Below are 27,361 nucleotides of genomic sequence, written 5' to 3'. Positions count from 1 at the left end.
CTCTGACTCATCCAAATTGATGTCCGATGTCAATGATTCCTGTGGGGAATCAATGTGCCTCCTCTTGCACAATTTCTTCCTCGGGACTTCATCAGAGGGAGCGTCTGGTGAAGCTTCCAAGGAACAGGGACACCCTCTGGGGCTGGCTGAGGCATTGGGTCTCTACGCTTGGGAGGGATTGCGGGTACAGAAACAGAATGCGGCCCTTTGGGGGAAGGAGAAGACTACTCCAATGAAGTAAATGTCTTCTCAGACAAGACGTTCCTCATAACGTCGAAGGCACTGGAGCCCCGGGCCGACGACTCCACCAGATCCGAAGAGCACGGTAATTTCCCCGAGACCGGGACCACGGGCTCTGACCCTGAGGACAGAGCAGAGCTAATCTGTGCCAAGGCTCCAAGGGGAAGAGTAGGAACCGAAAGTTCAGTTCGACTCTCGGCCCCGGAACCGAGGAGAGACCGTCGGCTCCACAACTCCTCGATGGGCTCTGAGGGAGTCGAGGTCACTGGTGCCGATTGCACTAAGGAAGGCTTCGGTACCGAGGGTTCAACAATCATCGATTCCTCTTCTCCCGGCTCCGGGGACTCGATGGGTCTCGAAGGAGGATCTGCAGGAGACACAGGGAGGGCTTCGAGTTTCGAAACCAATTGGGACGAAACCACAATTAGTTTGGACAGAGCCGTGTTCCCCATGAGCTTCTGTACCTCTCGATGTCGGTATCAGATAACGGCCTGGAAGAATGGGTCGAAGGGGCCGAAGATGCCACCGAACGAAGGATCGAGGGTGGAGGCACCTCCGATACCGGCTCCAGGACCTGGGCCTCGATCAGACATAAACGCTCGATGCTCAGCCCCGAAGTCTGTGGAGCCGGCAACCGAACCTTAGTAGAGGTGCTCGGAGCCGATGACCTGGGCTCCGATACCTTCGAAGACTTCGACGCCTGATCAGCCTTCTCCAAGGCTTCTTGAAAGTCTGACTTTAGCAAGCCCCTTTCGATTAACTTCCTGCACCTTTCCATCATGACCCTTCCACTGAAGGAGTGACAAATAGAGCAGTCCTCCTGCAGGTGTAGAGGGCCAAGACAGTAGACGCAGGAAGCATGATTGTCTGTGATGGACATTTTCTGTCCACACTGACATCTTTTGAAACCAGATTTAGCTTTCTCTGCCATGTCTAACGAGTAACTAATTCTACCAATAACTTGTAAACTGTTAAATAGTCTAACAACACAGTTAAATATTAAGCACTACCTTATCTATGAGTAACTAGTATGTAGATATATAAAACTACGGATTATACAAGCAAAGATATGTGTGTGTGTATATATATATATATATATATATATATATATATATATATATATATATATATATAAAAACACTGCACACAAGGACTAAATACTAAAAGCTAAGAAAATTCTAACTAATCGTATAGATGTAAATATTTACTGCTGTCAGAGCCCTGACTGGACGAAAAAGGCCTAAGCCAAAACACTACAATTATTAGAATATATAATGAAAACCCCTATGAGGAAAAACCACACACACACAACTATTATTAACTATCCACTAGAATAATTAGTTTAAACAGCTCTAAATACTCAAAAATACTGAAAAAAATACAAAAGTTTTACTGGCCCGAGCTCTCCTCAACGCGATCTGTTGCAACAGCAAACTAGATCTGAGGGATAGCAGCGGAGGATCGTGGGATGTAGACTGTGCCTCGAGCTTCTCTTAGATGCAGAGCTTGTGATGCGGCCGACTTGGAGCCGAGGATCGGCTCTGAACCCGTGTGTAAGAACAAACGGCGAGATCGAACAATTTCAAATTAACTGTTTACTAATCCTTTCCACAGAAACTAGAAGTCAGGAAAAGGCAGGTCATTAAAACATTTAGAAGACACCTTTCTTTGAAATTAACAAGCCATAAGCTAAAATAATGAATCGCTCAACCTAAAAGGTGTTGTGAGTAGGTCAGGAAAAAAGAAGGACTGTGATTAAAAGCCTGAATCTTGCTGTAGATAACCCTCCCCCTATCCTACACAGACAAGTCTCGAGCATGCTCAGAATTACACACTGCTCAAGGTAAACATTGTAGAATGTAAACAAAGAAACGCTGGGATTGTCCCTTTAAGATGAGTTTGTTCTTTTGTTCATTTAAGGCTCTATGAGAAAAACCATGGCGCACAGTTAAGTACAGTTGTGTACACTTACCATAAATGCAGATGTTCAAGTGTATTCACTGTTGCAGTCATTACATTTGGGTAATCTGCTGGCAGGTTGCCCTCAGTCGGCCTGAATTCCAAAGTCTTGGGTCCTGTGTTGGTTGCTGTCTCATGAATTTTAATTGATGAGAAAGATTGGCCTTTGTCAAGCATCTCAGTTAAGTACTGCAATATCTAAGGAATATTTGGTTCTGCTGTATCAGTTTCTTGTGCTTGATTCCAAGCACAGAATCTCTTCCATTTGTCAGCATAAGATTTTCTGGTACTAGGCCTTCTGGCTTCCAAAATGACATTCATCACAGCTTTACTGAGAGGTGTTTGCATGACTACATGATCAGCCATGCTGCCAGGTTCAGAGTCTGTAGCTGACTGTGCAGGACCTGATTGTTTTGCTGGGACAGTAGTAGTGGTCTTTGAGGCAAGGTTCAAGCTGGGTATTGAGACAAGTTCCTTAGGATTGGGTACCAGTATTGGCGGGGCCAGTCCGGGCAATTAGTATCACCTTTGGTTTCTCTTGCCTGACTTTTAGGAGGACCTTGGGGAGAAGAGGCAAAGGAGAAAAGGTGTAAACTGATAGGTTTTTCCAACTGAAGGATAGGGTGTCCACTTTCCATGCTCGTCTGTGATAAGTCCTTGTGCAGAATCTTTTCAGTTGAAAATTTTGAGGAGAAGCAAATAGATCTATGTCTGAGCTCCCCCAGTTCTCTGTTATCATGCTGAAGGCTCTGAACCCGTGAGGATCCATAAGGTTTCTGCTTAAATCGTCTGCCAGAGTGTTTTGTTTTCCTGGCAGTAATTGAGCTTGAGGATGTATTTGGTAGGTCAAAGCTGTGTTCCACAGTGCCATGGCTAATCTGCAGAGGGGGTATGAGTGTGTGCCCCCCTTGCTTCTTTATATACCACATGACTGTGGTGTTGTCCGTCTTTATCAGTAGTTATCCTGGATGAAGTATAACAGCCTTGAAGGTTGTTAGGGCATTTTGAACAGCTAGCATCTCTTTCTGGTTGATATGCAGATGCATTTGCTTTGGTGACCATATGCCCCGAATGCATCTTCCTGCCATGTGGGCCCCCCAGGCGTAATCTGATGCGTCTGTTGTTATGGTTTGGCTGTTAGAGGGTAGAGTGAATGGCCGTCCCATGTTTTGGTGACATGCCTTTGCCCACCATAGAAACTCCTGTTGCAGGCAGGGAATGAGAGGAATCATTGTTTCCAGACGGTGAGAATGTTGACTCCATAAACTTTTTAGGTACCATTGAAGTTTCCTCATATGCAGTCTTGCATATGGAATCAGTAGGATGCAGGATGCCATGAAGCCCAAAGCCTGCAGAATTTGTCTTGCAGAAGACTGGGCTTTTGTTGCCATCAGTTTGAAGTAAGTAGTCAGTTGCCTTTGTCTGGCATGAGGTAAGCCGTCTGGGCAGTTGTATTCAAGCTTTCACCCAGGAATGTTATCTTTTGAGAGGGTACCAGTTGTGATTTCTTTTAATTTATTGTGTGCCCTAGGCATGTTAGAAGCCTTTTTTTTAACAAACGCCAGGTGTCGAAGAAGAGTGCCCTTGTTCTCTGCTTGAATGAGACAGTCGTCCAAGTAAGGATATATTTGTATACTTCTTTGTCTGCAAAATGTAATTACTGGTGCCAGGCACTTTGTAAAGACCCTGGGCGCAGTAGATAAGCCAAAGGGCAGTGCAGAGAATTGGTAATGCATTAAGCCAGCCTTTAATCTGAGGTATCTTCTGCACGATTGTCTTATTGGGACATGCAGGTATGCCTCTTTTAGGTCTAAAGTCACCAGCCAAGCATTCTTGCCCAGCATGGGTAGAAGCTGCTGTAAAGTCAGCATTTTGAATTTTGGAATGTCTAGGTATGTGTTCAAAATTGATAAGTCCAGTATTGGCCGCCAGGGCCTTGCCCTTTCTGGGTACCAAGAACAGTCAAGTAAAAACCTTGTCCTTTTTCCTGTTCTGTTACTATCTGAATGGCCCCCATATCCATGAGGGACGTAACCTGTTTCTGTGCCTCTGCCCATTGATTTTTTGGCAGATCTGGCCAACCACTTGCCATTGGCAGAGTGTGGAAATGGAATCTGTATCCCTGTGATATGATGTTTAGTACCCACTTGTCCTGGGTTATTAACTGTCAATTTTGTGCAAAAAGTGCTAATTTTCCCCCTATGGGTGCTGCCAAAAGATAAGTGCTTGGTGTAGGCAGAGGGAAGTCATTGGGATTGCTTTCTGTAGGTTTGTGCTTTATCTACTCCAGATTTGGAGGTGGAAGCGCCCCATTGCTTTGACCTGTATGAATCTTGCGCCTGGTATCTGGAACCCTTAGGGCATCTGGATTTGCCTCTTTCAGCTCTGTCTGACACAGGAAAGGACCAATATTTGTTAGGCCACTGTCGACTGAATCTTGTTGGCTGCACTTGTAAGAAGTCTTTAACAGTTTGTATAGACTTAGCTTTGTCTTCGATTTTATTTAAAACCTCTTCTGCCTTAATACCAAAAAGAGAATCATGCTATAAATGTGCATCTAGCAATTTAGCTTTAACATGATCAGGTAAATGTTGTTCCTTTAACCAGGCATGCCTCCTAATCACAGAACTGCGGCCCTGCAAGAGGCCTCTAAGGAATCAAAACCACATTGCAAAGTATGCTTTCCAACTTGTTCAGCTGCATGCAATAATTCCTTCAATTCTTTATTTTTTGCACATTCTGAAATCAACATCATTTTCTGTTTCAGCAATCCCATAACATGTTGCTGGTACTTAAGCATATGAAATTGACAGTTTAAGGCCCTGATTGCCAAGGTTGCGGATGTATAAACATTTTTTCCCCATTTGTCCAGTGCCCTTGAATCTCAGAGGGGGTAGGATTTTTTGCTGTTGAGGCCTTAACTCCCTTTGGACCCTGTGAAATAGTTTCAGGATCAGCAGCAGGGTTTCTAAATAAAAAGTTATGTGAATCAGGGACCCTGTAATATCTGTCAGGCTTACTGGGAGCTGGAGGTAAGGAGTCAGGGGACAAGCTTGACTCCAAAAACACATCATCCACAATGTCTAAAACAGGAGGAAAGGCTAAAAGCCTGTGCTGAGGGAGAAGAAGGAAATCCCTGAGCCTCTTTTTTTGATTCTGAGAAGTCTTGACTCTCCCAGTGAAAATGCTCCCTCAAAGTATGCAAGGTTTCTCCAAATGAATAATCCTCAGGAGGAGATGGAGATGGAATAGACTCGTCAGCATCAGAATCCTCATAGGGATGGATAGATAATTCCTGATCAGAAAATTCCTGATCAGAAGAGGAATCAGAAGAAATAGAAACCTCATCTGAAGATTCATAGTCAGTGTCTTGCCTAGGCCTCTTATCAGGAGGGGGATGGGTACCCCTGATCAAGGTAATAAGGTCTTCAGCCATTTTGATCACCTGTTTTTTAGGCATATAGGCCTGTGCACGTGGCTCATGCGTCAGTTTTCTAGTTTTAGAAGTTGCTTTTGTCTTTGGTTTTGCAGTTGTCATCAGTTTGATGTACAAATGTTGAGGTCTGAATACACCCTCAGAAGCCGGTGCCTGCTCAGAGGCTCCGGACCCATCCGAGGGAGATACATCCGTCGGTCCAATACCTTGAGTATCTTGCGGCATGCCGGACTCCACATGGGAGTCAATAGTGGCCTGCGACTTGAAGGTAGCGCGTATCAGGGGCTGCGAAAGCACCTCACTTAGTACTGGCGAACCAGTGACTGGCTTAGGGGAAGCTTCGTCGTTGGTTTTGGATCTCGACTGCTTTTCTCTGTCCTTTTCTTTGCGTTTTGTATGTACTTCGGTAGTCGGATTGCTGTCCGACATTTCTGGGTAGTTAAATCTGTTTCCAAAATACTTTGATGCAAAAATATACAGACGCTTAATAGTGCGTTGGTTAAATCTAGCACAAAACCGACAGCCAGACACGTTGTGATCAGGGCCTAGGCAAGGAAAACAGCATAAATGGAAATCCTTATGAGGTATTTGCTTCCCACAAGTAATACAATTATTAACTATTTCTGACATCGGTAAAAAGCAAGAAAAAAGTTTCCCCAACGGGGTACTTAGCTTTAGTGAAGACTTTGGTTCTGAAACTTAAACTCGACTATTTCAGTAGTCGGCCAACTGGCACTTGCGAAATGCTTCTGCTTCGGGCACCGAGCGGCAAGAAAGACTAAAGAAAATGGCGTCGGCTGCATGTTTTATAGCCCTGACGACATGATGTCATGGAAGAGGAGACAGCAACCGGCGCAGGACCCAAGACTTTGGAATTCAGGCCGACTAAGGGCAACCTGCCAGCAGATTACCCAAATGTAATGACTGCAACAGTGAAATACGAAAAACATCAGTCTTTTTGAAGGTGAAGTGGGCTAAAACTATATACACAGAGATTATGAAAATCAGCATAGGGTATTTTATGGCCACACTTCTGACATTTTTTAAAATCAGCCAGTCCTTTATCCTTGTCAGCCATAATCTTCCACAAAAAAAATCAACAAGAAGTATAGGAAAACATCCATTAAAGGGAAAAATTTTTTTTTTTTTTTGTAAAGGCAAGGAGAGAGGGAAAAGGTACATCAACAATGATGTATCAGAAAAACACTCAGTGTAATGTGAAAAACGTACAGTTTTGTACCTACCATAAATGTAGATGTCCGATAGACATACAACTGCAGTCATAACATATGGGTTGTCCTGCCTCAGGCAGCCCTCGGTCGGCCGGATTCCAAAGTCTGGGTCCGACGTCGGCTGATGTCGCATTTTCCTCCGACGTCAGAGCGGCTGGGGTACATAAGCATCAGCCGACGCCATTTTCTTCAGTGTTTCTTGCCCCAGATGCCAGGTGCCCCCGAAGGAAGGTTGTAATCAAATTTGGAAGACAAAAACAGGATTCCAGACAAATAAATGAGCAATAAAACAAATACACCATAACAGATATCCCCAGCTAAGAGAAACAGGGATAGGAGTGGACCCTAGGCATAGAGGGGTATGGAGGGAGGAAAATCCGACTGCAGTTGCATGTCTATCGGACATCTACATTTATGGTAGGTACAAAACTGTACTATGTCCTTCAAGAATGCAACTGCAGTCATAACATATGGGTAGAATACCATAGCTTAGCTGGGGGAGGAGGAATGCTCTAGGAAAAAGAAGGTGAGGCAATCAAACCCTGCAGGACTGCCGAAGCAAAGCCTGCTCTGGATCTGGAGTATAGAGGGAGATTGTAGTGTTTGGAGAATGTATGCACGGAGCTCCATGTAGCAGCTTCTAGAATGTCCTTAGTAGGCACCCCTCTTAAGAATGCTGTAGAGGTGGCTGTAGCTCTGGTGGAATGTGGCCTGACATTGGCTGGAACAGTCTTTCCATGAAAGGAATAACAGAATCTGATGCAATGTCCAATCCATTTTGAAATTGTCTGTTTTGAAATTGCTTTTCCTTGGACTGCAGGGGCGTAAGCTACAAAAAGTTGTTCAGACTTCCTACTGGCCTTGGTTCTGTCCAGGTAGTATCGAAGTTGTGTGTGAATGTCCAAGGTATGTAACAGTCTTTCCCCCTTATTCTCAGGATTGGGGAAGAAAGCAGGCAGATGAATAGCTTGATTTAAAGAAACCCTAGATACCACCTTAGGCATAAAAGTAGGGTTGGTCCTTAATGAAACCCTGTCTCTGTGAAAAATTATGAACGGTGGTATTGCCATTAGGGCCTGTAGTTCCGAAAGCTGGAACAACAGGAACCAAACCAAATAGCAAAGAAACAACAAGAACAAGTTCCACCAGGATTTATTGTATACAAGAAAATCTCTGTCTCTCTGACATCTCGGCCAAAGCCTTCAAGGAGAATGAAACACTTGCATAAAAGAGCAGTTTATATACACAAGCATAATAAAATGATTAAACAATTAATCAATTTAAACAGTTCAACAAGGTAATACACTCCAATTGAGCTCTTCATTTAGCCCAAAAGGAAACATAGTTTTAAATTTTAAAATATATACAGCTTCTTTCTGCACTAACACAGTTTTAACATCAGTATTACTAAACATAGATATACAAACTTGTTCCAAAACAGTTCCTTTCAAACCATCATTACAATTATTATGTGCTTCTAAAAAATGTGCTGCAACTGGGCTGTCTTCTTTACCATTTTTGATGTCTCTTAAATGCTCTAAAAATCTTATTTTAAATGTAGTTCCGAAACCCTTCTTGCTGAGGTAATTGCCAACAGGAAAGCTGTCTTCCATGAGAGAAACTGCAAGTCAACTGTAGCTGCTGGCTCAAAGGGAGGTAGAGTCAGTTTTTCTAGGACAAAATTGAGGTCCCAGGCTGGTACTGGGGCCTTTCTTGGTGGCTTAATGTTCTTGATTCCCCTGAGGAATTGCCTTAGCAAAGGGTGTGAAAAGACAGGAGGATCAGTGTTATATCTAGCTGAAATAGCTGATGCATGTATCTTTATGGAAGAATATGAGAAGCCGTTCTTTAGGATATCTGCCAAATATTCCAAGATGAGTGGGATGTTCAACAATGATGCATCATGTCCCTTGCTGGTATTCCAATTGCTGAATCTCTTCCATTTTGATAAGTAAACCTTTCTGGTGGATGGTCTTCGAGCCTCTGTTAGTATCCACTGAACTTCCTTGGAGAGAGATAGGTTGATGTTATTTATGGGATCTCCCAGGCTGTTAGCTGCAGTGTCTGAAGGTTTGGATGCACTGTTTTGAAATTGTGTTGAGTCAAAAGTAGAGGCCAATGGGGAAGGGCCCACCTCCTGGTGTGACATATGCTCCGTAGTAGTGGGTACCAGTGTTGTCTTGGCCAGTCCGGAGCTATTGTGATTCCCTTGGGTCTCTCTGCTTTGATCTTTAGTAATACTGAGGTCATCATTGGCAGAGGTGGGAATGCATAGATTGTTAGGAAGTTCCAGTTGAATGAGAGAGCATCTATTTTCCAAGCTTTTGGATGGTATGTCCTTGTGCAGAATTTTTGTAGATGATGGTTGAGGTGAGAGGCAAATAGGTCTACTTCTGGCCTGCCCCATGTCGAAGTAAGTTGTGTGAAGATCTTGGGATGTAACCTCCACTCGTGTGGATCTGTGAAATTCCTGCTTAGGCTGTCCGCCAAGACATTGTCTTTGCCTGGAACAAACTGGGATTGTAACTGGATGTTTAGGCTCAGTGATTTCTCCCAAAGATGCATTGTCAGTCTGCAAAGGGGGTAAGAGTGGGTGCCCCCTTGCTTGTTTATATACCACATCACAGTGGTGTTGTCTGTCCATATCAGTAAATGGCCTTGCTGAAGTTGGTGTTGAAAGGCCTCGATGGCATGCATTACTGCCAGCATTTCCTTTTGGTTTATATGCAGATGTCTTTCCTTTGAAGACCATTGTCCTTGTATACACCTGCCTTCCATGTGCACCCCCCATCCAAGGTCTGAGGCGTCTGTGGTCATGGTCTGTGTTATCTGTGGTTTTTTGAATGACATACCTGTGTTTGCCTGGCTCACCGAGGCCCACCATAGGAATTCCTTTTGTAGGCATGGAATGAGCGGTATGGTTGTCTCCAAGTTGTTGCTGTGCTGAGACCAAATGCTTTTTAGGTACCACTGAAGCTTTCTCATGTGTAGTCTTGCTAATGGAACCAGGAGAATGCAGGATGCCATGTAACCCAGGGCCTGTAGGAATCTCCTTGCAGTCATCTGGGTGAGTTTTGCTAAACCTTTGAAGTAATGAGTTAACTTCTCTTGCTTGTCTTCTGTCAGGTAAGCCATTTGAGAGGCTGTGTCTAATTTGGCTCCTAAGAAGATTATTTGCTGGGATGGCTGCAGTCTTGACTTTTGGAAGTTGACTGTGTATCCCAGAGCTTGTAGTAATCTTATGACATAGTCCACGTTTTTTGACAACATCAATTTGTCGTCCGCTTGTATGAGGCAGTCGTCCAGGTATGGGTAAATTTGTATCCCCTGGAGCCTGCAATGAGCAATTACTGAAGCCAGGCATTTTGTGAATACTCTGGGCGCAGTAGATAAGCCAAATGGCAATGCTGAGAATTGATAATGCTCTGGCCCTGCAAGAAATCTGAGGTATCTTCTGCAGCTGTGTCTGATAGGGACATGCAGGTATGCCTCCTTGAGGTCCAGAGTAATCAGCCAAGACCCCTTGCCCAGCATGGGAAGGAGTTGCTGTAGAGTCAGCATTTTGAACTTTGGTACTATGAGAAAGGTGTTTAATGCGGACAAATCCAGTATTGGTCTCCATTGAGATTCTTTTCTTGGAACAAGGAACAGTCTTGAGTAAAATCCTGGCCTTGTTCTTGTTGTGGAACTTTTCTATTGCTTTCATCCGAGTCAGCAGAGATTTGCTTGATAGCCTCTGCCCTCTGGTTTGGTGGTAGGTTTGGCATGCCTTGTTTTCTTGGCAAGGTATGAAAATGGAACCTGTAGCCACGGTCTATAATGTCCAAAATCCATTTGTCCTTTGTCAGTCTGTGCCAATTTTCTGCAAACAGAGATAATTTCCGCCCAAGGGAGCTTCTATTTGTTCCCTGGTAGGCGGAAGTAGAGGAAAGTCATTGAGATTGAGGCTGTGGGGCAGGTGAAACCCCTGCGTCGCTTCTTTGGTTTCCTGGCTGCCATTGTCGTCCCCTGTAAGGACCTCTGTATTGGCCTCTTCCACAGCCACGTCTGTTTTTACCCCTTTGAAACTTTTCTGTATTAGGAAAGGACCAGTTTTTTGAAGGCCAATTCCTACTGAATCTGGGGGGTTGAACCTGGAGGAAATCTTTCACCGTCTGAACTGATTTTGCTTTTTCCTCGATGGTCTTTAACACATCCTTAGCATTAGCACCAAAAAGCTTGTTCTTTTCCAAAGGTGCATCCAGAAGTTTTGCCTTCACATGATCTGGTAGAGGTTGATCTTTTAACCATGCATGTTTTCGAATGACTGCCCCTGTCATAGCTGCCCTACATGAAGCTTCCAGTGCATCATACCCACACTGTAGGAAGTGATTGCTTACTTGCTGAGTATTATGTACAGCTTCCTGCAAAGCCTTCCTGTCTAAAGGATCAGGAGTGGCCAATGTTTTTTGTAAATCTTCTAACAGGAAATCCTGATATTGTAACATATGAAAAAGGCAATTCAAAGCTCTCATAGATAAGGTAGTGGAAGTGTAAACCTTTTTGCCCCATCTCTCTAATGACCTAGCTTCCCTGTTGGAGGGCAATGGATTTTTAGAGGTGGAAGCTGAAACTCCTTTAGGCCCCTGTGAAATAGTTTCCAAATCAGCAGAATGGGCCCTGAATAAATGGGAATGTGCTTCTGGAACCCTGTAATATCTGTCTGGCTTGGCTGGAGCAGGAGGAAGAGAGTCAGGGGTAACACTAGAGTCAGAATATAAATCATCCAAAACATCAAGTACAGGAGGAATAGCTAAGGGCCTGTGCTGGGGCTTCTTAAGGAAAGTCCAAAGGTGCTTTCTGGAATCAGAATATTCCTGGCCTTGCCACTTGAAATGTTCCCTCATGGTATGCAGAACTTCCCCAAAAGAAATATCCTCAGGAGGGGAGGCCGAGGGAATAGAATCCTCTGCATCCGAGTCCTCATAGGTCTGGAAGAGCTCTTCCTGGCTATCAGAGTGGACAGAGCCCTCAGAATCTTCATCTGACGGAATAGGGTCAGGGGGTTCAACCCGGGGCCTTTTATCAGAAGGAGGCTGGGATCCTCTCTCAGGATGGGCCTGTGAACCTCTAATCATAGAAATTAAATCAGCAGCCATAGACATAATTTGTGCCTCTGGAGTAGGCTGAGGTAAGGTTTTAGTAGTAAGATGTTTTGTTTTGCTGGCTGCCTTAGCCCTAGTGTAGGCCTTAATAGACATGGCCATAGGAGGCCTGGCAGCTCCACGTGCTGGAGTGACCTTGTCTACAGCAATGGTCTCGGGCATTTCCTCGGTTTCGGTATCCGGAGGAAAATCAATAACTGGCGTCGGAGTGATATCTGGAATCGGAGTCGTCGGTAATGCGGTGTCTTCAGTTCGGAGTGGTGGAGAAACCGTCTCAGAGGGAACCGGAGCACTTGCGATTGGTTTTAGCGTGGAGTCGGAGGTAGATGCGGGCCGAGGATGTCGGTCCCGGTCTTTTCGTTTCTTGGGAGTTTGCGATGTCGGAAGTTCCGACGGCATTGTGTAAGTAAATTTTTCGCTGAAAAAATCTTCAGCGAACTCCGCCCGGTGCCTGAGAGTGCGCTTGTTGAAGTGAGCACAGGCTACACAGGCCGAGACGTCGTGGTCTGGGCCAAGGCAAGGAAGACAGTAAGAGTGGAAATCCTTATGAGGTATTTGTTTACCACAAGAAAGACAATTGTTAACTTTTTCAGTAATTTCTGACATCGGCTGAGGCAAGAAAAGGTCCCCAAGGGTGCCGGCTTTTGATGACTTCGGAATCGAAGAATACAGGAGCTGACCGACCGGCACTTGCGAACTGCTTCTGCTTCGGGCACCGCGCGGCAAGAAAGACTGAAGAAAATGGCGTCGGCTGATGCTTATGTACCCCAGCCGCTCTGACGTCGGAGGAAATTGCGACATCAGCCGACGTCGGACCCAGACTTTGGAATCCGGCCGACCGAGGGCTGCCTGAGGCAGGACAACCCATATGTTATGACTGCAGTTGCATTCTTGAAGGACATCTACTAACAATAGTAGCTAGAGTACTGAAAGTACAAAACAGAAGAAAAATAAGATTACTTATAATTAGAAAAGATTCTGAGTAGTCGCTAGGTAAGGGAAAGAACGATAGTTAATAAGATAAAGAGTTTGGAAAGAAAGAGGCAAATTATAAAAATTTACAACTTATCAGCTTGAGAGCACCGAGTAACCACGTCTAACTTGCAAAGCAGCAAACGAAATCTTAGGTTCTTAGGACTGATGTATGCTGGGTAAGGGTTAGGCTTCAGAGTTTTTGGTTACCACAAGCTATAGTAACAGCCGAGTTGGATCTGAGGGATCGGATCTGAACCCCACAGGATGAGGACAGAATAAAAACTGGCATCAGATTTAACCTTGTTGGAGAAGAAGTTAGATCTAACAAGTCCTGAACCTGTTGTCTTAGAGATATTGTGCGATGCATCGGTAAGGAAGCCACTTGTGTAGCAGTGTCCAATAGCTCTTTTTTTGTGGCTGCTGCAGCAACAACAGCATTTATCGGAACACCTTTACTCCAATGTGGAGGATTAGAGGACAGCTTAAGGAACCATCGGGAGGATTACAGATCGGCCTGACCATATCTGGTTCCTTCCTGGCCCAGTGGGAAAATATATCTATCAACTCATTTGCCAGGGGAGACACACCCAGGAGGTAGATGGTCCTGCCCCGAAAGTCTCCAGGAACACCAATTCCTCAGAAGGAGGATGTTGGGAGAACCAGCCACGTTTCTGAGACAATGTCAGGTGATAATCAGGGAGATCCTTCTCCACCATAGAAATCGATCTCCTCCATGACAGACCCCATAAGAGTCTCTACGTGCCTCCTTTTACACTTTTTCTTTCAATAGACCTCCTTCGTGGTATGTTCCAATGGGTATCGAAAGAAGGGGGGGCTCCCTGGGGGACATGGTCTGGAGGCTCCTCAGGGCAGGCTGACCTACGGCAGAAGTGATGGGCTCAGATCCGATGATGAATGGGGCACACCCTGGGTGTGTGGAGACAGCTCTCTGATCCAAGAAAATGCCCTTTCTGCATCCTGGAAGGCTGACAGACCTAAGGAAAACCCCTCCCCCGGAGCTGAAGTCACTGGAGGAGAGAGAGCAGAGTCAACCACAGTTCTGAGCCTCCCGACAGAACCAGACTCAAGATTTCGAGGGCCGAAGCCCCAAAGTGAAGCAAATGATCTGACAAAGTAAGAGTTGAAGGCAACCCCCTAGAGTCAACACAGACATCTCGGATCTGGGACCTGCTCTGATCCAACAAAAATGGAGCAGGGCTTGTCAGGCACATAGAACTGAGGAAGGGAGCTTCCACAGATCCAACACACTCTCTTGGGAAACCAGGATCCTGGGTTCCTGAAACCAAGGACTGGATCAGAAAAAACAAGGGTTGGACTGGAAAAGGAGTCGGCAAAGTAGAACATGGAGCACTCAAGGATCCAAGATGGGACAGAACCTAGACTATAAAAGTAGCCAACTCCAACTCCAGCTCCAGACAAGTGACGAGTACCTCAGGGTTCAGTCCTGGGACCACTCTTGTTTGGCATCTACTTCTCTGAAGTACAGGCCATGGGAGCCATTACTGAATCCCCAAATGATATGGATATTCTACAAAAGGGCCTTGCAGAAACAGATGCCTGGTGTCAGAACCATGGGCTCAAGATTAATGCCAAGAAATGCATAGTTATCCACTTTGGAAAAAAAACATGTACCCATGAATTACCACATAGGTGGCAGTACACTAAACATCGAAAGTGTGATGAGAGACTTAGGGACACAGGTGGACAGTGGTCTCACTTTCGATAGCCACATCGCCACAACAGTCAGGAAATCCTTCTATGTGGCACACCTCATCACTAAGGGTTTTTCATCCAGAAAAAAAGAGATCATTGTCCCACTGTACTCATCCCTCATTAGACCCATTATAGAGTATAATGCCCCGTTTGGTATGTACCTCACAAGACATCTGCAACAGCTGGAAAGGTCACAGAAATACCTCACTAAAAGAATCACAGGCCTAAAGCAGATGCCATATGCTGACCGTCTAAAAAAACTCCAGCTATACTCTGTGGCATACTGGCTACTCAGAGGTGATCTCTGCTTAACATACAAGGCCATGTCAAACCCTGAGCTGTTGGACATGCTCCACTTAAAGAAATCCCAATCCCTCAGAGCCACACGCTCCAGGGATCTAAACCTTGTCATCACAATGAACAAAACATGCTGGAGGGATAGGTTCCTGACCCAGAGACTCCCCATACTCTGGAATAGACTGCCCATACATGTCAAGCAGAGCGCGCCTCCTTGGCCCTCTTCAAAAGGAACCTTGATGATTGGCTAAGAGATAGGAAATTCACCCCGGGGATCATGTCAGTCACCCTGCTAGACAGGGGTCCAGAGAAGCAAATATTGTGGGAAGAAATATTCAGGGAATTGTTATGGCTAGGCTTCTATAGGCCCTAGGGCCGACAGCCTAGTACCAACCTATGAACCTATGTTTGGAGATGGCAAGACTCCCATCTGAATCTACATCATGAGGAACTTCCACATCATCCTATCCATATCGGCTTCGGTGAAACTTTGGGAAGACCTGGAAGATGATGCCGAGGAAGCATGCCTAGACTTTGTAGGCATGTGAAAAACTTTAGTGGGAAGGGCTGGAGAGAGAGGTTCTACTTGAAAAGCTGGTGTATGGCTCGTAAATGTGGGATCTGAAGCCTTTGGATCCAAAGATGATGTACCAAGAATACGGGAGCCCAAAATAAGTACAAGAACTTCCTGATCTGAGACGCTAGGATCCAGAAAAGGACTTTGATTCACCTGGGGCCGAAGCAATCGGGTTTGATGGGGTCTTTGCACCGGATGGTTTAGTAGTACTGGGATCCAAGGAAGATGGATCCAAAGAGGTTTTCGGACCCAATGCCTTTCGGGTTGTACTGAAATCCAGAGAAGTCAGATCCAAGAGTTTTGATCTTTTCTGACAAGGCTCCGACGACTCCCTCAGAGAAGCACAGAGGGATCGTTTAGAGCAGACATTTTATGAGGGAGTTTGGGCCCCAGTAGAAGATGATGCAGGTAAAAGGCCTTTAAGTATTAATTTATTTATATGGTCGGCAAAAGCCCAAGGGTCAAAGGCCACACACATCAGACAATCCATGTCCAAATGCTCTGGTCCTAAACAGTAGATGCACTTCTTGTGGGCATCAGAATTTTGAATCTTATGCCCACAAGAAGTGCATCGTTTAAAGCCTGTTGGTTTCACAGCCATGAGGAAGCTAGACGCCCTTTAGGATCAAAAGGAGAAAAAGCTGTGACAGTCACAACAACAGCAACAATAGTAATAACTCTACGTAGACAAACCTTATGTTTCTAAAGTTTTTTTTTTTTTTACAGTTAAAGATAAAGGAGTACCAATGGTAAAAAAAGGAAGGCAGAGAAGGAAACTCCCTAATGCCTACGGAAGTCTAATAAGAGAAGGGAGAAAAAGAAAACCAGTAGAATATTATATCTTTATCTATATCTATATATATATATATATATATATATATATATATATATATATATATATATATAGTCTATATTACCAAATCAAAAAACCCTTTAAGTGAATACCTAAATGTCGACACCTATTACACGAACTGTGAAAATGCTGAACGCACTAAACAGCGAAAAATAAAATAACTAACTGCCATAGTCGGCCAATCCCACCACCCGCTACATACGACCTACCCAAACAAAATAAATAAACCACATACATACACTAACTAAACCCTACTTTTAACCTAAAGTAAAGCACCAAAACCCTACTTCCAACACTACACTAAACCACACATACACAACTATCTATGCACTATCCTTAACCCCTCCCTAACCCTAAGGTCCGTAACTACCGCACACTTCCCTACAGACATACACCCAAAAAAAATAAATACACATACATACAGTTAAATAAAACCCCACTTCTAACACTACACTAAATCTTACATACATTACCTATCTATTCACTTACCTTAACCCACATCCTAACCCAAAAGTCCTATCCATTGCACACTTACCTTACAGAGCTATACCGCAGACGGGCCAACCATTAAACTTCGACATTTAAATTTTCGCTATTTTGGACGTTCGGCGTTTCCATCTTTCGTGCAATATGTGTTGCTCTTTTCGTATTCGTGATTACAGTCTTTCGATCTGGTAATAGGAACCCATATATATATATATATATATATATATATATATATATATATATATATATATATATGTATGGATTCCATACATTTGGTCGAATTACACTTAGTCGAAAATTATGTCAGGCATTGCACTTCACTGAAAGCTCATTTGACTGAAAGCTCACTTGGTCGAAGTTCATTTGGTCGAAAATGAAATATAGCCCCTGCCCCACTGCAGTGCAACCCTGAAGTGAGAATATTGAATAAGTAGGGGGTGTGGGAGCACAGCCCCTCACAATGAGGGTTGTGGGGGGTGTAGCCCCTCACATAATTTTAATGTATTCACTACTATAAGAAGGTATTATCCATTAGAAATGCATTGATATATATATATATCTTTAGTAAAAACTATTGGCACAATGTGGGGGGCTACACCCCCCCCCTTATTTAATATTCTCACTCCAGGGTTGCACTGCAGTGGGGCAGGGGCTATATTCCATTTTCGACCAAATGAACTTCGACCAAGTGAGCTTTCAGTGAAGTGAAATGCCTGGAATCATTTTCGACTAAGTGTAATTCGACCAAATGTATGGAATCCATATATATATATATATATATATATATATATATATATATATATATATATATATATATATACATATATATATATATATATATATATATATATATATATATACATACATACACACACACACACACACATAAACATAAATATGTATGCATATACGTAAAGGTTTGTAAAATAACACCAAAAGACTTATCTCTCAAAACAGAAACTGCCCGATACTCAGGAACCACATCTGAACACAATGCACGGCAAATGACATCTGGGGAGTTAGGGAGGGTATGGTGCATTATAGGAAAAGGGAGGAGCTCGAGACTCAGATCCTAATGTCTGGGAAAAGTGGTAGAGTTGGATCTGATGTCGGATCAGACACCCATCAGTGAGGAAGAATGAGAAGGACAACATCAGATACTCAGTTTTAGGTTTTCAGTCTTGTAAGATTTAGTATTGTCATAGTCAGTCAAACATCACAGAAATATAACTTTGTCACTACAAGTTTTGGGCACTTAATATGTTTGGCATTTCTGTCTGAAACATTCAGCTTCATTAACAGGCTGTAAAGACATCCCCTTACTTAGGGACACAGGCAACTAGCATTTCCCTGAAGCACAAACAAAAGTTGCTAAAAGTTGATAGTAATACAATACAGACCCCTTCCCCGTTCAAGTGTAGTGTGTGTTTCCATGGGATACACAGCTGTTGTTTTAACATTAGATATTAAACAACCCAGCCTTATTTGCTAGTACAGATCACTGCATATTCTAGTTATGTCAAACAGCTATTTTTTTTAAACTTTCCTAACTGACCTCTGTAGTAAAGCACTGAAATCCAAAAGTCAGTGGTAAGCATTAACAAACAGTAGAGTGCTTAACAACCCGGAGTGAAAGACTGCTTACCTTTTCTTCCAGATTTTTTCGTTCTTGCTCCATTTTCATTAATGCTTGTTCCAGGGAGTCCTTTTCTTTGCAAACAGTAATATAGCATTCTTGCACTCCGAGCATTTCTTGGTTCACTTCCTCAAGCTTTGTTCTGATGCAAGAAAGGTTCAATTGTGTAAACCAACATAAAACTATGTCTTCAATACATTTTTCTTTAGTACATAAAAACATAGCCCTGTTGTTTGCAACTTTCAAGTTCAATTTAGCAGAGTACAATGAAATCAATAAATTATCAGAAACAGCAATAAAACATTATTAAGAAAACTCAAATACAAAGTTTGTAATGCGAGTTTTAAAGGACTTCTTAATGCCAGCTGCTGCAGGAGACTCCCATATTTACAGAGGCAAGAGATTTCAAAGATGGGTGGGCGTGTCAGGAAATGAACTAAACCAGAGGAATACAATCACGCCCCAACAGCTTCTGACAACACCTAGAGGGACAGGGCACAGAAAAGGGGTTTAGAGGGACTATACAAAACTTTTAGTTATGTACTTACCATAATGATAGATGTATGTGATCCATCTCACCTACATTCATAACCGATGGGCTCGGAGCGGAGAATTGGCTCCGACTCGGCCGATACACTAGCACGAAGTCTCTCATTGGCTGGGCCAACCCCTTATCCCAGGATGTACCATGCCCAAACCCCCAGATCTTGTTTGCCCCACAACAACTCATCCACATGCATCAATCAGACTGCACAACAGTGTTTCCTCCAGATCCAACAGGTAGGGGGAAGGAGGGCAGGTACGTAAGAATGTAGGCGAGATGGATCACATACATCTATCGTTATGGCGAGTACGTAACTAAAAGATGTAATGCGATCCTATCTCGCCTACATTCATAACTGATGGGACAGCGTCCCTAGCACCTAGATCCTGGGAGGCTCACTGGAAAACACTCCTGAGCACTGTGGAACCAAAGGACGCCCGACCCCTAGACGCCACGTCCAGTTTGTAATGAGAAATAAATGTATGTGGAGAAGGCCAAGTGGCCGCTGCACATATCTCATCCACTGACAGTCTGGCGTGGAAGGCCACTGAAGTTGCCATAGCCCTAGTAGAATGTGCTCTAACTGGAAATGGAAGGTCCCTTCCTGTTGATGCATAAATAAATGAAACACAATTCCTAATCCACCTAGCGATAGTGGTCTTAGTTACTGCTTTGCCAATCCTGTTATCCGCAAAGGCCACAAACAACTGGTCTGATTTCCTCTGCTGCTGTGTCCTAAGTAAAACCTCAGTTGTCTATGCACATCCAACTGATGAAGTCTGTATTCTGCCTTGTTGGAAAATTTCGGAAAGAAAACTGGTAGCTCTATAGATTGTTGCAGACAAAGAGCAGAAGAAACCTTAGGAAGAAATGACGGATTTAATCTTAGAGATACTCTATCCTCATGAAAGAACAGATAAGGAGGCTTGACAGAAAGGGCTTGAAGCTCCAAAACCCTTCTGGCTGAAGTAATAGCTACCAAGAAGGCAGTCTTCCAAGATAAGAATTTTTGCTCAAAAGTGGCCGCTGGCTCAAAGGGATGAGACGTCAAGGCTCCCAGAACCACATTCAAATCCCATGGCAAAACAGGTTGCGACACCTGGGGGGGGGGGGGTGAAGCAACCAAGCTCCCTTGAGAAAGGCCTTACACAACTTATGACTCATGAGTGAAGGCTCAAAGGCAACATGATAATTAGAAATCGCTGCCAATTGGACATTGGACTTTAAGCGTGGAGACAGCGGATCCCTGTCTAAAAAGAGTTTCCAAAAAATCTAATACTGCCGTCACCGAGGCTGTCAGAGGGTCAAAGTTGTGCCGCTGCTCCCAAATGGCAAACCTTTTCCATTTATTAGAATATATCTCCTTAGTGGAAGCTCTGTGGGAAGAAGACAGAATCGGAACCACCTCAGACGAAAGGATATGCTGTCTGACTAAGGTCAGAAGTGGAGCAGCCAAGCCACTAGCTTGAGAGTTCGCAGTGATGGATGGGCCTGACCCAACTGAAGAGACAGGAGGTCTGGAACTGGGCCCAGAATCCATGGACCCTCCACTGCATACTTCCGAAGGAAGGGAAACCAAACTTGGCGGGGCCAGTGTGGTGTGATCAAAATCATGCTGCTTCCCAAGCAGATCACCTTCTGAATCACCTTTGACAGTACAGGGACCGGAGGGAAGGCGTAGAGCAGACCTGAGGGCCAATTGTGGACTAGAGCGCCCCTGGGTGACTCCCCCTGTGGGGGAATCAGTGAGAAGAAATTGCTGCACTTCGCATTCCAGGGGCTGGCAAAAAGGTCGCAGCAGGGAACCCCCCACTTGGAGAAGATCCGAGCCGCTATTTGGTCATTCAGGGACCACTCGTGAGGCATCAGAATAACTCTGCTCAGCCTATCTGCTATCACACTGGACTTCCCCGGAATGTGCGTTGCCACTAGAAATCTCTGGGAAGTGATCGCCCAATTCCACACTCTCGTGGCTTCTCTGCAAAGAGGATAAGACCTGGTTCCTCCCTGCTTGTTCAGGTACCATACCACCGCCATATTGTCTGAGAAGATTGCGATGGTACCCTTGGGAAGAGAGCTGTGAAGTGCCTGCAACGCTAGAAGCACTGCCCTCATTTCCAGAACATTGATATGCAAGTGGGTTTCGTGATCTTGCCACATGCCTTGAACCGTCCTGCCCAGATAATGCCCCCCCACCCTATCTGGGAGTTGTCCGTGGTCACTGTGGCAATAGAGGGGGGGGGCAGAAGAATCTCCCCTGGTTCAGGTTGGAGGAGAGGAGCCACCAACGAAGATCTCGCCGGCACGTTTCTGTGATGAGAATCGGGTAGGACAATGGCAGTTCTTGGTATGACCACTGGGTCGACAGGAGCCATTGAACAATTCGCATGTGCAATCTTGCCAGAGGTAGAAGAATGGAGGCCGCCATCGATCCCAAAAGTTGAAGGACCATCCTGGCTGGGGCTTTCCGTTGGGGCAGTAAGTCTAGGACTTGGTCCTGTAGTATCTTTATCCTCTCTGTTGGAAGGAATGCTCGCATCTCTACAGAGTCTAGCTCTGCGCCTATAAAGGCAACACGCTGTGATGGCAGCAATACAGACTTTTCCCAGTTGAATGTAATTCCTAATAGATGTCCCAACTCGATGGTAGCACTCACGGCTAGAGTAAAAAGATGCCTAGTGGGGGCGGTGAGGAGCCAGTCGTCTAGATACGGAAACACCTGGAATCCCAGACGTCTCAGGTGAGCCGTCACCACTGCCAGACATTTGGTAAACACCCTGGGGGCTGTAGTGAGACCAAAGGGCAGGGCCCAGAAAGTACAGTTTTGTACCTACCATAAATGTAGATGTCCGAACTGGATAGCATCTGCAGTCATAACAACAGGGTTGTCCTGTCGTCAGGCAGCCCTTCAGTCGGCCGGATTCCAAAGTCCGGGTCCGGCTTCGGCTGATGTCGCACTTCACCCGACGTCATCTCTGTTGGTCTTCGGGTATAAAGGCATCAGCCGACGCCATTTTCCTCAGTGTTTCTTGCCCCAGATGCCAGTAGCCCTCTTGAAGGCTAAAATTTGGATAGATGGCAATGTTTCCAAAAAGATAGAGGTAAACACAAAAATAAGCATGTATGTACATATATACAAACAAATACACCATAAAAGACTCCCCCCCCACCAGCTAGCTATTAGGAGGGTAAACACCCTAGGAGTACCACAGAGGGAAGGAGGGAGGGTAATCCTGACTGCAGATGCTATCCAGTTCGGACATCTACATTTATGGTAGGTACAAAACTGTACTATGTCCTTCATGGATGCATCTGCAGTCATAACAACTGGGTAGAATACCATAGCCAACTAGGGAGGAGGATAAAAGTAGATTATGGTGTGTTTAGGATCCCTTGCAGTACAGCAGTGGCAAACCCTGCTCGGGATCTGGAATATAGAGGCAAATTATAATGCTTGGCAAATGTATGCACGGAGGTCCAAGTAGCCGCCTCAATAATGTCTTTGGTTGCCACTCCTCGTAAGAAGGCTGTGGTAGTGGCTGTTGCCCTTGTAGAATGAGGTCTTATGTTCTGTGGAATTGGTTTTCCATGGAAGGAGTAACAGAATCGTATGCAATTTCCTATCCATTTGGAGATTGTCTGTTTGGAAATAGCTTTTCCTTCCCTTCCTGTTGCATTGGCTACAAAAAGTTGGTCAGTCTTTCTTCTATTTTTGTTCTGTCCAAGTAGTAGCGTAGCTGTCTATGTACATCCAAGGTATGCAGTATTCTTTCCCTCTGTTTTGTGGGTTGGGAAAGAAGGTAGGTAGGTGGATTGCCTGGTTTAAAGACACTCTGGATACCACCTTAGGCATAAATGTAGGATTAGTCCTCATGGACACTCTATCTTGGTGGAAGATTAGGAAGGGTTGCACTGCCATTAAGGCCTGTAGTTCTGAAACCCTCCTTGCTGAAGTAATTGCCAGTAGGAAAGCAGTTTTCCATGACAGGTGTTGTAGGTCTGCTGTTGCTGCTGGTTCAAAGGGTGATAGTGTCAACTTTTCTAGCACAAAGTTTAAGTCCCAAGCTGGTAATGGTGGTTTCCTTGGATGTTTTACATTCTTGATTCCTCTGAGGAACTGCCTGAGCAAAGGTGCGAAAAACAGGTGGATCAAAGCTGTATTCTGCTGAAATAGCTGATGCATGTATCTTGATGGAGGAGTAGGACAGGCCTGAATGAAGAAGTTTGGCCAGATACTCCAGAATGTTAGGCATATCTATGTTTGACACATCTTTTCCTCTTTCCGTTACTCCAAATGACAAACCTTTTCCATTTTCCAGCATAGTTCCTTCTTGTTGAAGGTCTGCGTGCTTCAAGAATAATGTCTTTAACTCTTTGGGAAAGTTCTGGATTAGCTGCTGCTATGTGATGTTCCATGCAGTCAGTTGCAGCGTTTTAGGTTTGGATGTATGATGCTGTAGTTGTTCTGAGTTAACATCAAAGGCATCAGGGTATTGGCCACATATTGTTCGAGACATGCTCCTCAGCAGTGGGTACCAGTGTTGTCTTGGCCAGTTTGGAGCTATCAGGATTATCCTTGGACGTTCTTCCTTGATTTTTAGTAGTACTTTGTGTATCAAGGGAAGAGGTGGGAATGCATATGCTGTTAGGCCTTTCCAGCTGAAGGAGAGCGAATCCACTTTCCATGCTAGTGGGTGGAATGTCCTTGTGCAGAACTCTGAGCTGGTGATTGAGAGGTGATGCGAATAGATCTATCTGAGGCATTCCCCATTTCTTTGAGATGGTCTTGAAGATGTCCGGGTGCAGCTTCCATTCGTGGGCATCCGATGTGGTTCTGCTTAATATGTCTGCTAGAGTATTTTCTTTTCCCGGTACAAATATTGCCTGTAACTGGATGTTGTAGCTGAGTGCCAGGGTCCACAGCTCCAAAGTCATTCTGCATAGGGAGTATGAATGAGTGCCTCCCTGTTTGTTGATGTACCACATGACTGTGGTGTTGTCTGTCCTTATCATCAACTGGCCCTCTTGGAGAAATGGTTTGAATTTTTGGATTGCCAGTTTTACTGCCAGCATTTCTTTTAGGTTGATGTGCAGGTGAAGTTGATCCTGTGTCCACAATCCTTGCACGCATTTGTCCAGCATGTGGGCCCCCCATCCTAGGTCTGAAGCGTCTGTTGTGATGGTCTGGCTCGCTTGACATCTGCGAAAGGGTAGGCCTGGGTTTGACTGACATGCCTGAGCCCACCATAGGAACTCCTGCTTTAAGCATGGAATTAGTGGGATTTCTGTTTCTAGGCTGTGTCTGTGTTGGGACCATAAATTCTTTAGGTACCACTGTAGTTTTCTCATATGTAGTCTGGCAAATGGGACCAAGATTATGCATGATGCCATGAAGCCCAAGGCCTGCAGTACTTTTCTTGCTGTTAACTTGTTCAGTTTTGTTAGTGCCAAGAAGTAAAGAGGAGTTCTTTTGTTTTTCTGTTGTCAGGAATGCCATTTGTTTTACTGTGTCCAATTCAGCCCAAGAATGTCCTTGTTTGGGATGGTATCAGCCTTGACTTTTGTAAATTGACTGTGTATCCCAGTGCTTGTAGCAAGTAAATGACCCTTTGTAAATCTGTTGTCAGCTTGCTTTTGTTGTCCCCTTGTAGCAGGCAGTCGTCCAGGTATGGGTAAATTTGAATTCCTGTAGTCTGCAATGGGCGATTACTGATGCCAGGCATTTTGTGAATACTCTGGGCAGTAGATAAGCCAAAGGGCAATGCTGAGAATTGATAGTGCTCTGATCCTGCAAGAAATCTGAGGTATCTTCTGCAGATTGGTCGAATGGGGACGTGCAGGTATGCCTCCTTGAGATCTAGAGTTACCAGCCAAGACTCCTTGCCCAGCATGGGAAGAAGTTGCTGTAGGGTCAGCATTTTGAATTTTGGGACAATGATGTATGTATTTAAGGTGGACAGGTCGAGAATTGGTCTCCAACTTTTTTCCTTTCTTGGAACTAGGAATAGTCTGGAGTAGAACCCCTTTCCTTGCTCTGCTGTTGGCACTCTTTCCACAGCTCTCATGTTCGCTAACTCCATTATCTGTTGTAGTGTCTCTGTTTTTTGATTTGGAGGTAGATTTGGCATTCCTCTTTTGACTGGTAAAGTGTGGAAGTGAAACCGGTAACCTTGATCTATGGTTTGTAAAATCCACTTGTCTTTTGTTATGTAGTGCCAGTTCTTTGAAAATAAGGTTAACTTTCCGCCTAGAGGAGCTGCTATTTGTTCCCTGGTAGGCGGATTTAGGGTTAAGTCACTGTGGTTGTGCTGATGTAGTGGCAGTGGTTGTGTCTGTGCCTCTGTTGTTACCTTGCCACTGTCGTCCTCTGTAGGCACCTCCTCTGGATTGGTTTCTGCCTCTGGAACGTCTATTCCTGCCCTTTGAAATTTTGTGGAGTCAGGAAAGGACCAATTTTGGCAGGCCAGTTCCTGCTAAACCTTGGGGTTGAACCTGCAAGAAATCTTTAACCGTTTGAACAGATTTTGCCTTTTCTTCCATTTTCTTCATAACCTGCTGGGCAGGTGTACCAAACAAACTTGTCTTATCCACAGGAGCATCTAGCAACTTAGCTTTAACATGATCCGGTAAAACTTGCTCCTTTAGCCATGCATGCCTTCTTATCACTGTGCCAGTCATGGCTGATCTAAATGAAGCCTCCAGTGCATCATAGCCACATTTTAAGGAATGGTTGCTAACCTGTTGTATGTTATTTACCATTTCTAATACATATTTCTTATCAAGAGATTCATCAGTGGTTAGTTTTTTAGTTAACTGATCAAGCATAAACTCTTGGTATTGTATCATGTGAAACTGACAGTTTAAAGCTCTAGCTGAGAGAGAAGCTGAAGTGTAGACCTTTTTACCCCATCTGTCTAATGACCTTGCTTCCCTTTCAGAAGGAATAGGGTTTTTAGCTATGGTCGGCTACTGCCTTGGGACCCTGGGATATAGTTTCGGGGTCTGCAAGTGGGGCCTTGTAAAGGTGATGATGAGTATCTGGCACCCTGTAAAATCTGTCTGGTTTGGCAGGGGCTGGGGGTAAAGAATCTGGAGCGGAGCAGACATCATTGAAAGCATCATCCACCACAGAGAACAGGAGGTATAGCTAAGGGCCTGTGCAGTGGGAGGTGCAGAAAGGTCCTAAGTCTTTTTCTGGAGTCTGAAAAATCCTGTTGCTGCCATTGGAACTGCTCTCGCATGGCATGTAAGGTTTCCCCAAAGGAGAATTCTTCTGGTGGGAAGCAGCTGGAATGGATTCTTCAGCATCAGAATCTTCAAAATTGGAGAAAGGAGCCTCTGGCTGGTCAGTTATGTCTGATTAGTCAGCAGAATCATCAGAGGACACTGGCTCAGGGGGCTCTGCCCTAGGTCTCTTCTCTGGGGGCTGAGAGGCCCTGTCTGGGTGAGATTGAGATCCTCTAATTAATGAAATTAAATCTTCTGCCAAAGTAAGCATTTGAGAACTAGAAGAGGGCCTGGTTGTGGGGGTTTAACAGGCACTGTCTTAGTAGTCTTGGCTGCTTTAGCCCTGGCGAAGGCCTTAATGGACATGGCTGCTGGAGGCCTAGCAGCACCACGTGCTGGGGTAGAGACATCCAAGGGAATGGTGTCTGATAAGTCAGTGGCAACCACCGTAGTGGATAAAATTTCTGAGGCCGATTCAAGAGTGGTAGCAGGGGCCTCAGTTGTAGAGATAGGTTCAGCTGTACTTTGATCAGTTTTCGGTTTCGGCGAAACCGAGACACTCATGATTTGCTTAACCATGGTTTCGGCGAAACCGCGGACCCGAGTGTCGGTCTTTATCTTTGCGTTTTTGGCAGATTGGGTAGTCGGAGGATCCGGCGGCATAATGTACGCAAAATCAGAACCGAAAAACTGTTCTGCAAACTCCGACCGGCGCCTAAGCGTTCGTCGGTTGAAAGAAGCACAGGCCGAACAGGCTGCTACGTCGTGGGCTGGGCCTAAACAAGGCAGACAATAAGAGTGGAAATCTTTATGAGGTATTTGTTTCCCACAGGTTAAACAATTATTAACTTTTTCTGACATCGGCTGAGGCAAGAAAGTGTCTCCAGCGGTACTTAGCTTTAGAAGTCTTGGTAGTATTCGGTAGAAGTAATCTCTGGATCCGACCGACCGGCACTTGCGAACAGCTTCTGCTTCGGGCGCCACGCGGCAAGAAAGACTGAGGAAAATGGCGTCGGCTGAT

At 44.8% G+C, this 27,361-nt stretch overlaps 1 protein-coding gene across 2 annotated transcripts in view; it reads right to left on the bottom strand.

Moving 5' to 3' along the window:
• CEP152 (centrosomal protein 152) overlaps positions 1-27,361 on the bottom strand; it is a 2,961,597-nt gene that overhangs the window by 970,620 nt on the left and 1,963,616 nt on the right. For both annotated transcript variants that reach the window (XM_044077591.1, XM_044077592.1), the window contains exon 17: positions 18,579-18,711. In XM_044077591.1, coding sequence (XP_043933526.1) covers positions 18,579-18,711 — 133 coding nt within the window. The remainder of the gene's footprint in view (positions 1-18,578; positions 18,712-27,361) is intronic.

This window comes from Protopterus annectens, chromosome 7.part0 (genome assembly GCF_019279795.1).
Source record: "Protopterus annectens isolate FY-2018-M chromosome 7.part0, PAN1.0, whole genome shotgun sequence".
NCBI lineage: Eukaryota > Metazoa > Chordata > Ceratodontiformes > Protopteridae > Protopterus > Protopterus annectens.
Note: the sequence above shows the minus strand (reverse complement) of the source record. Positions and strands in the feature narration are given on the sequence as shown.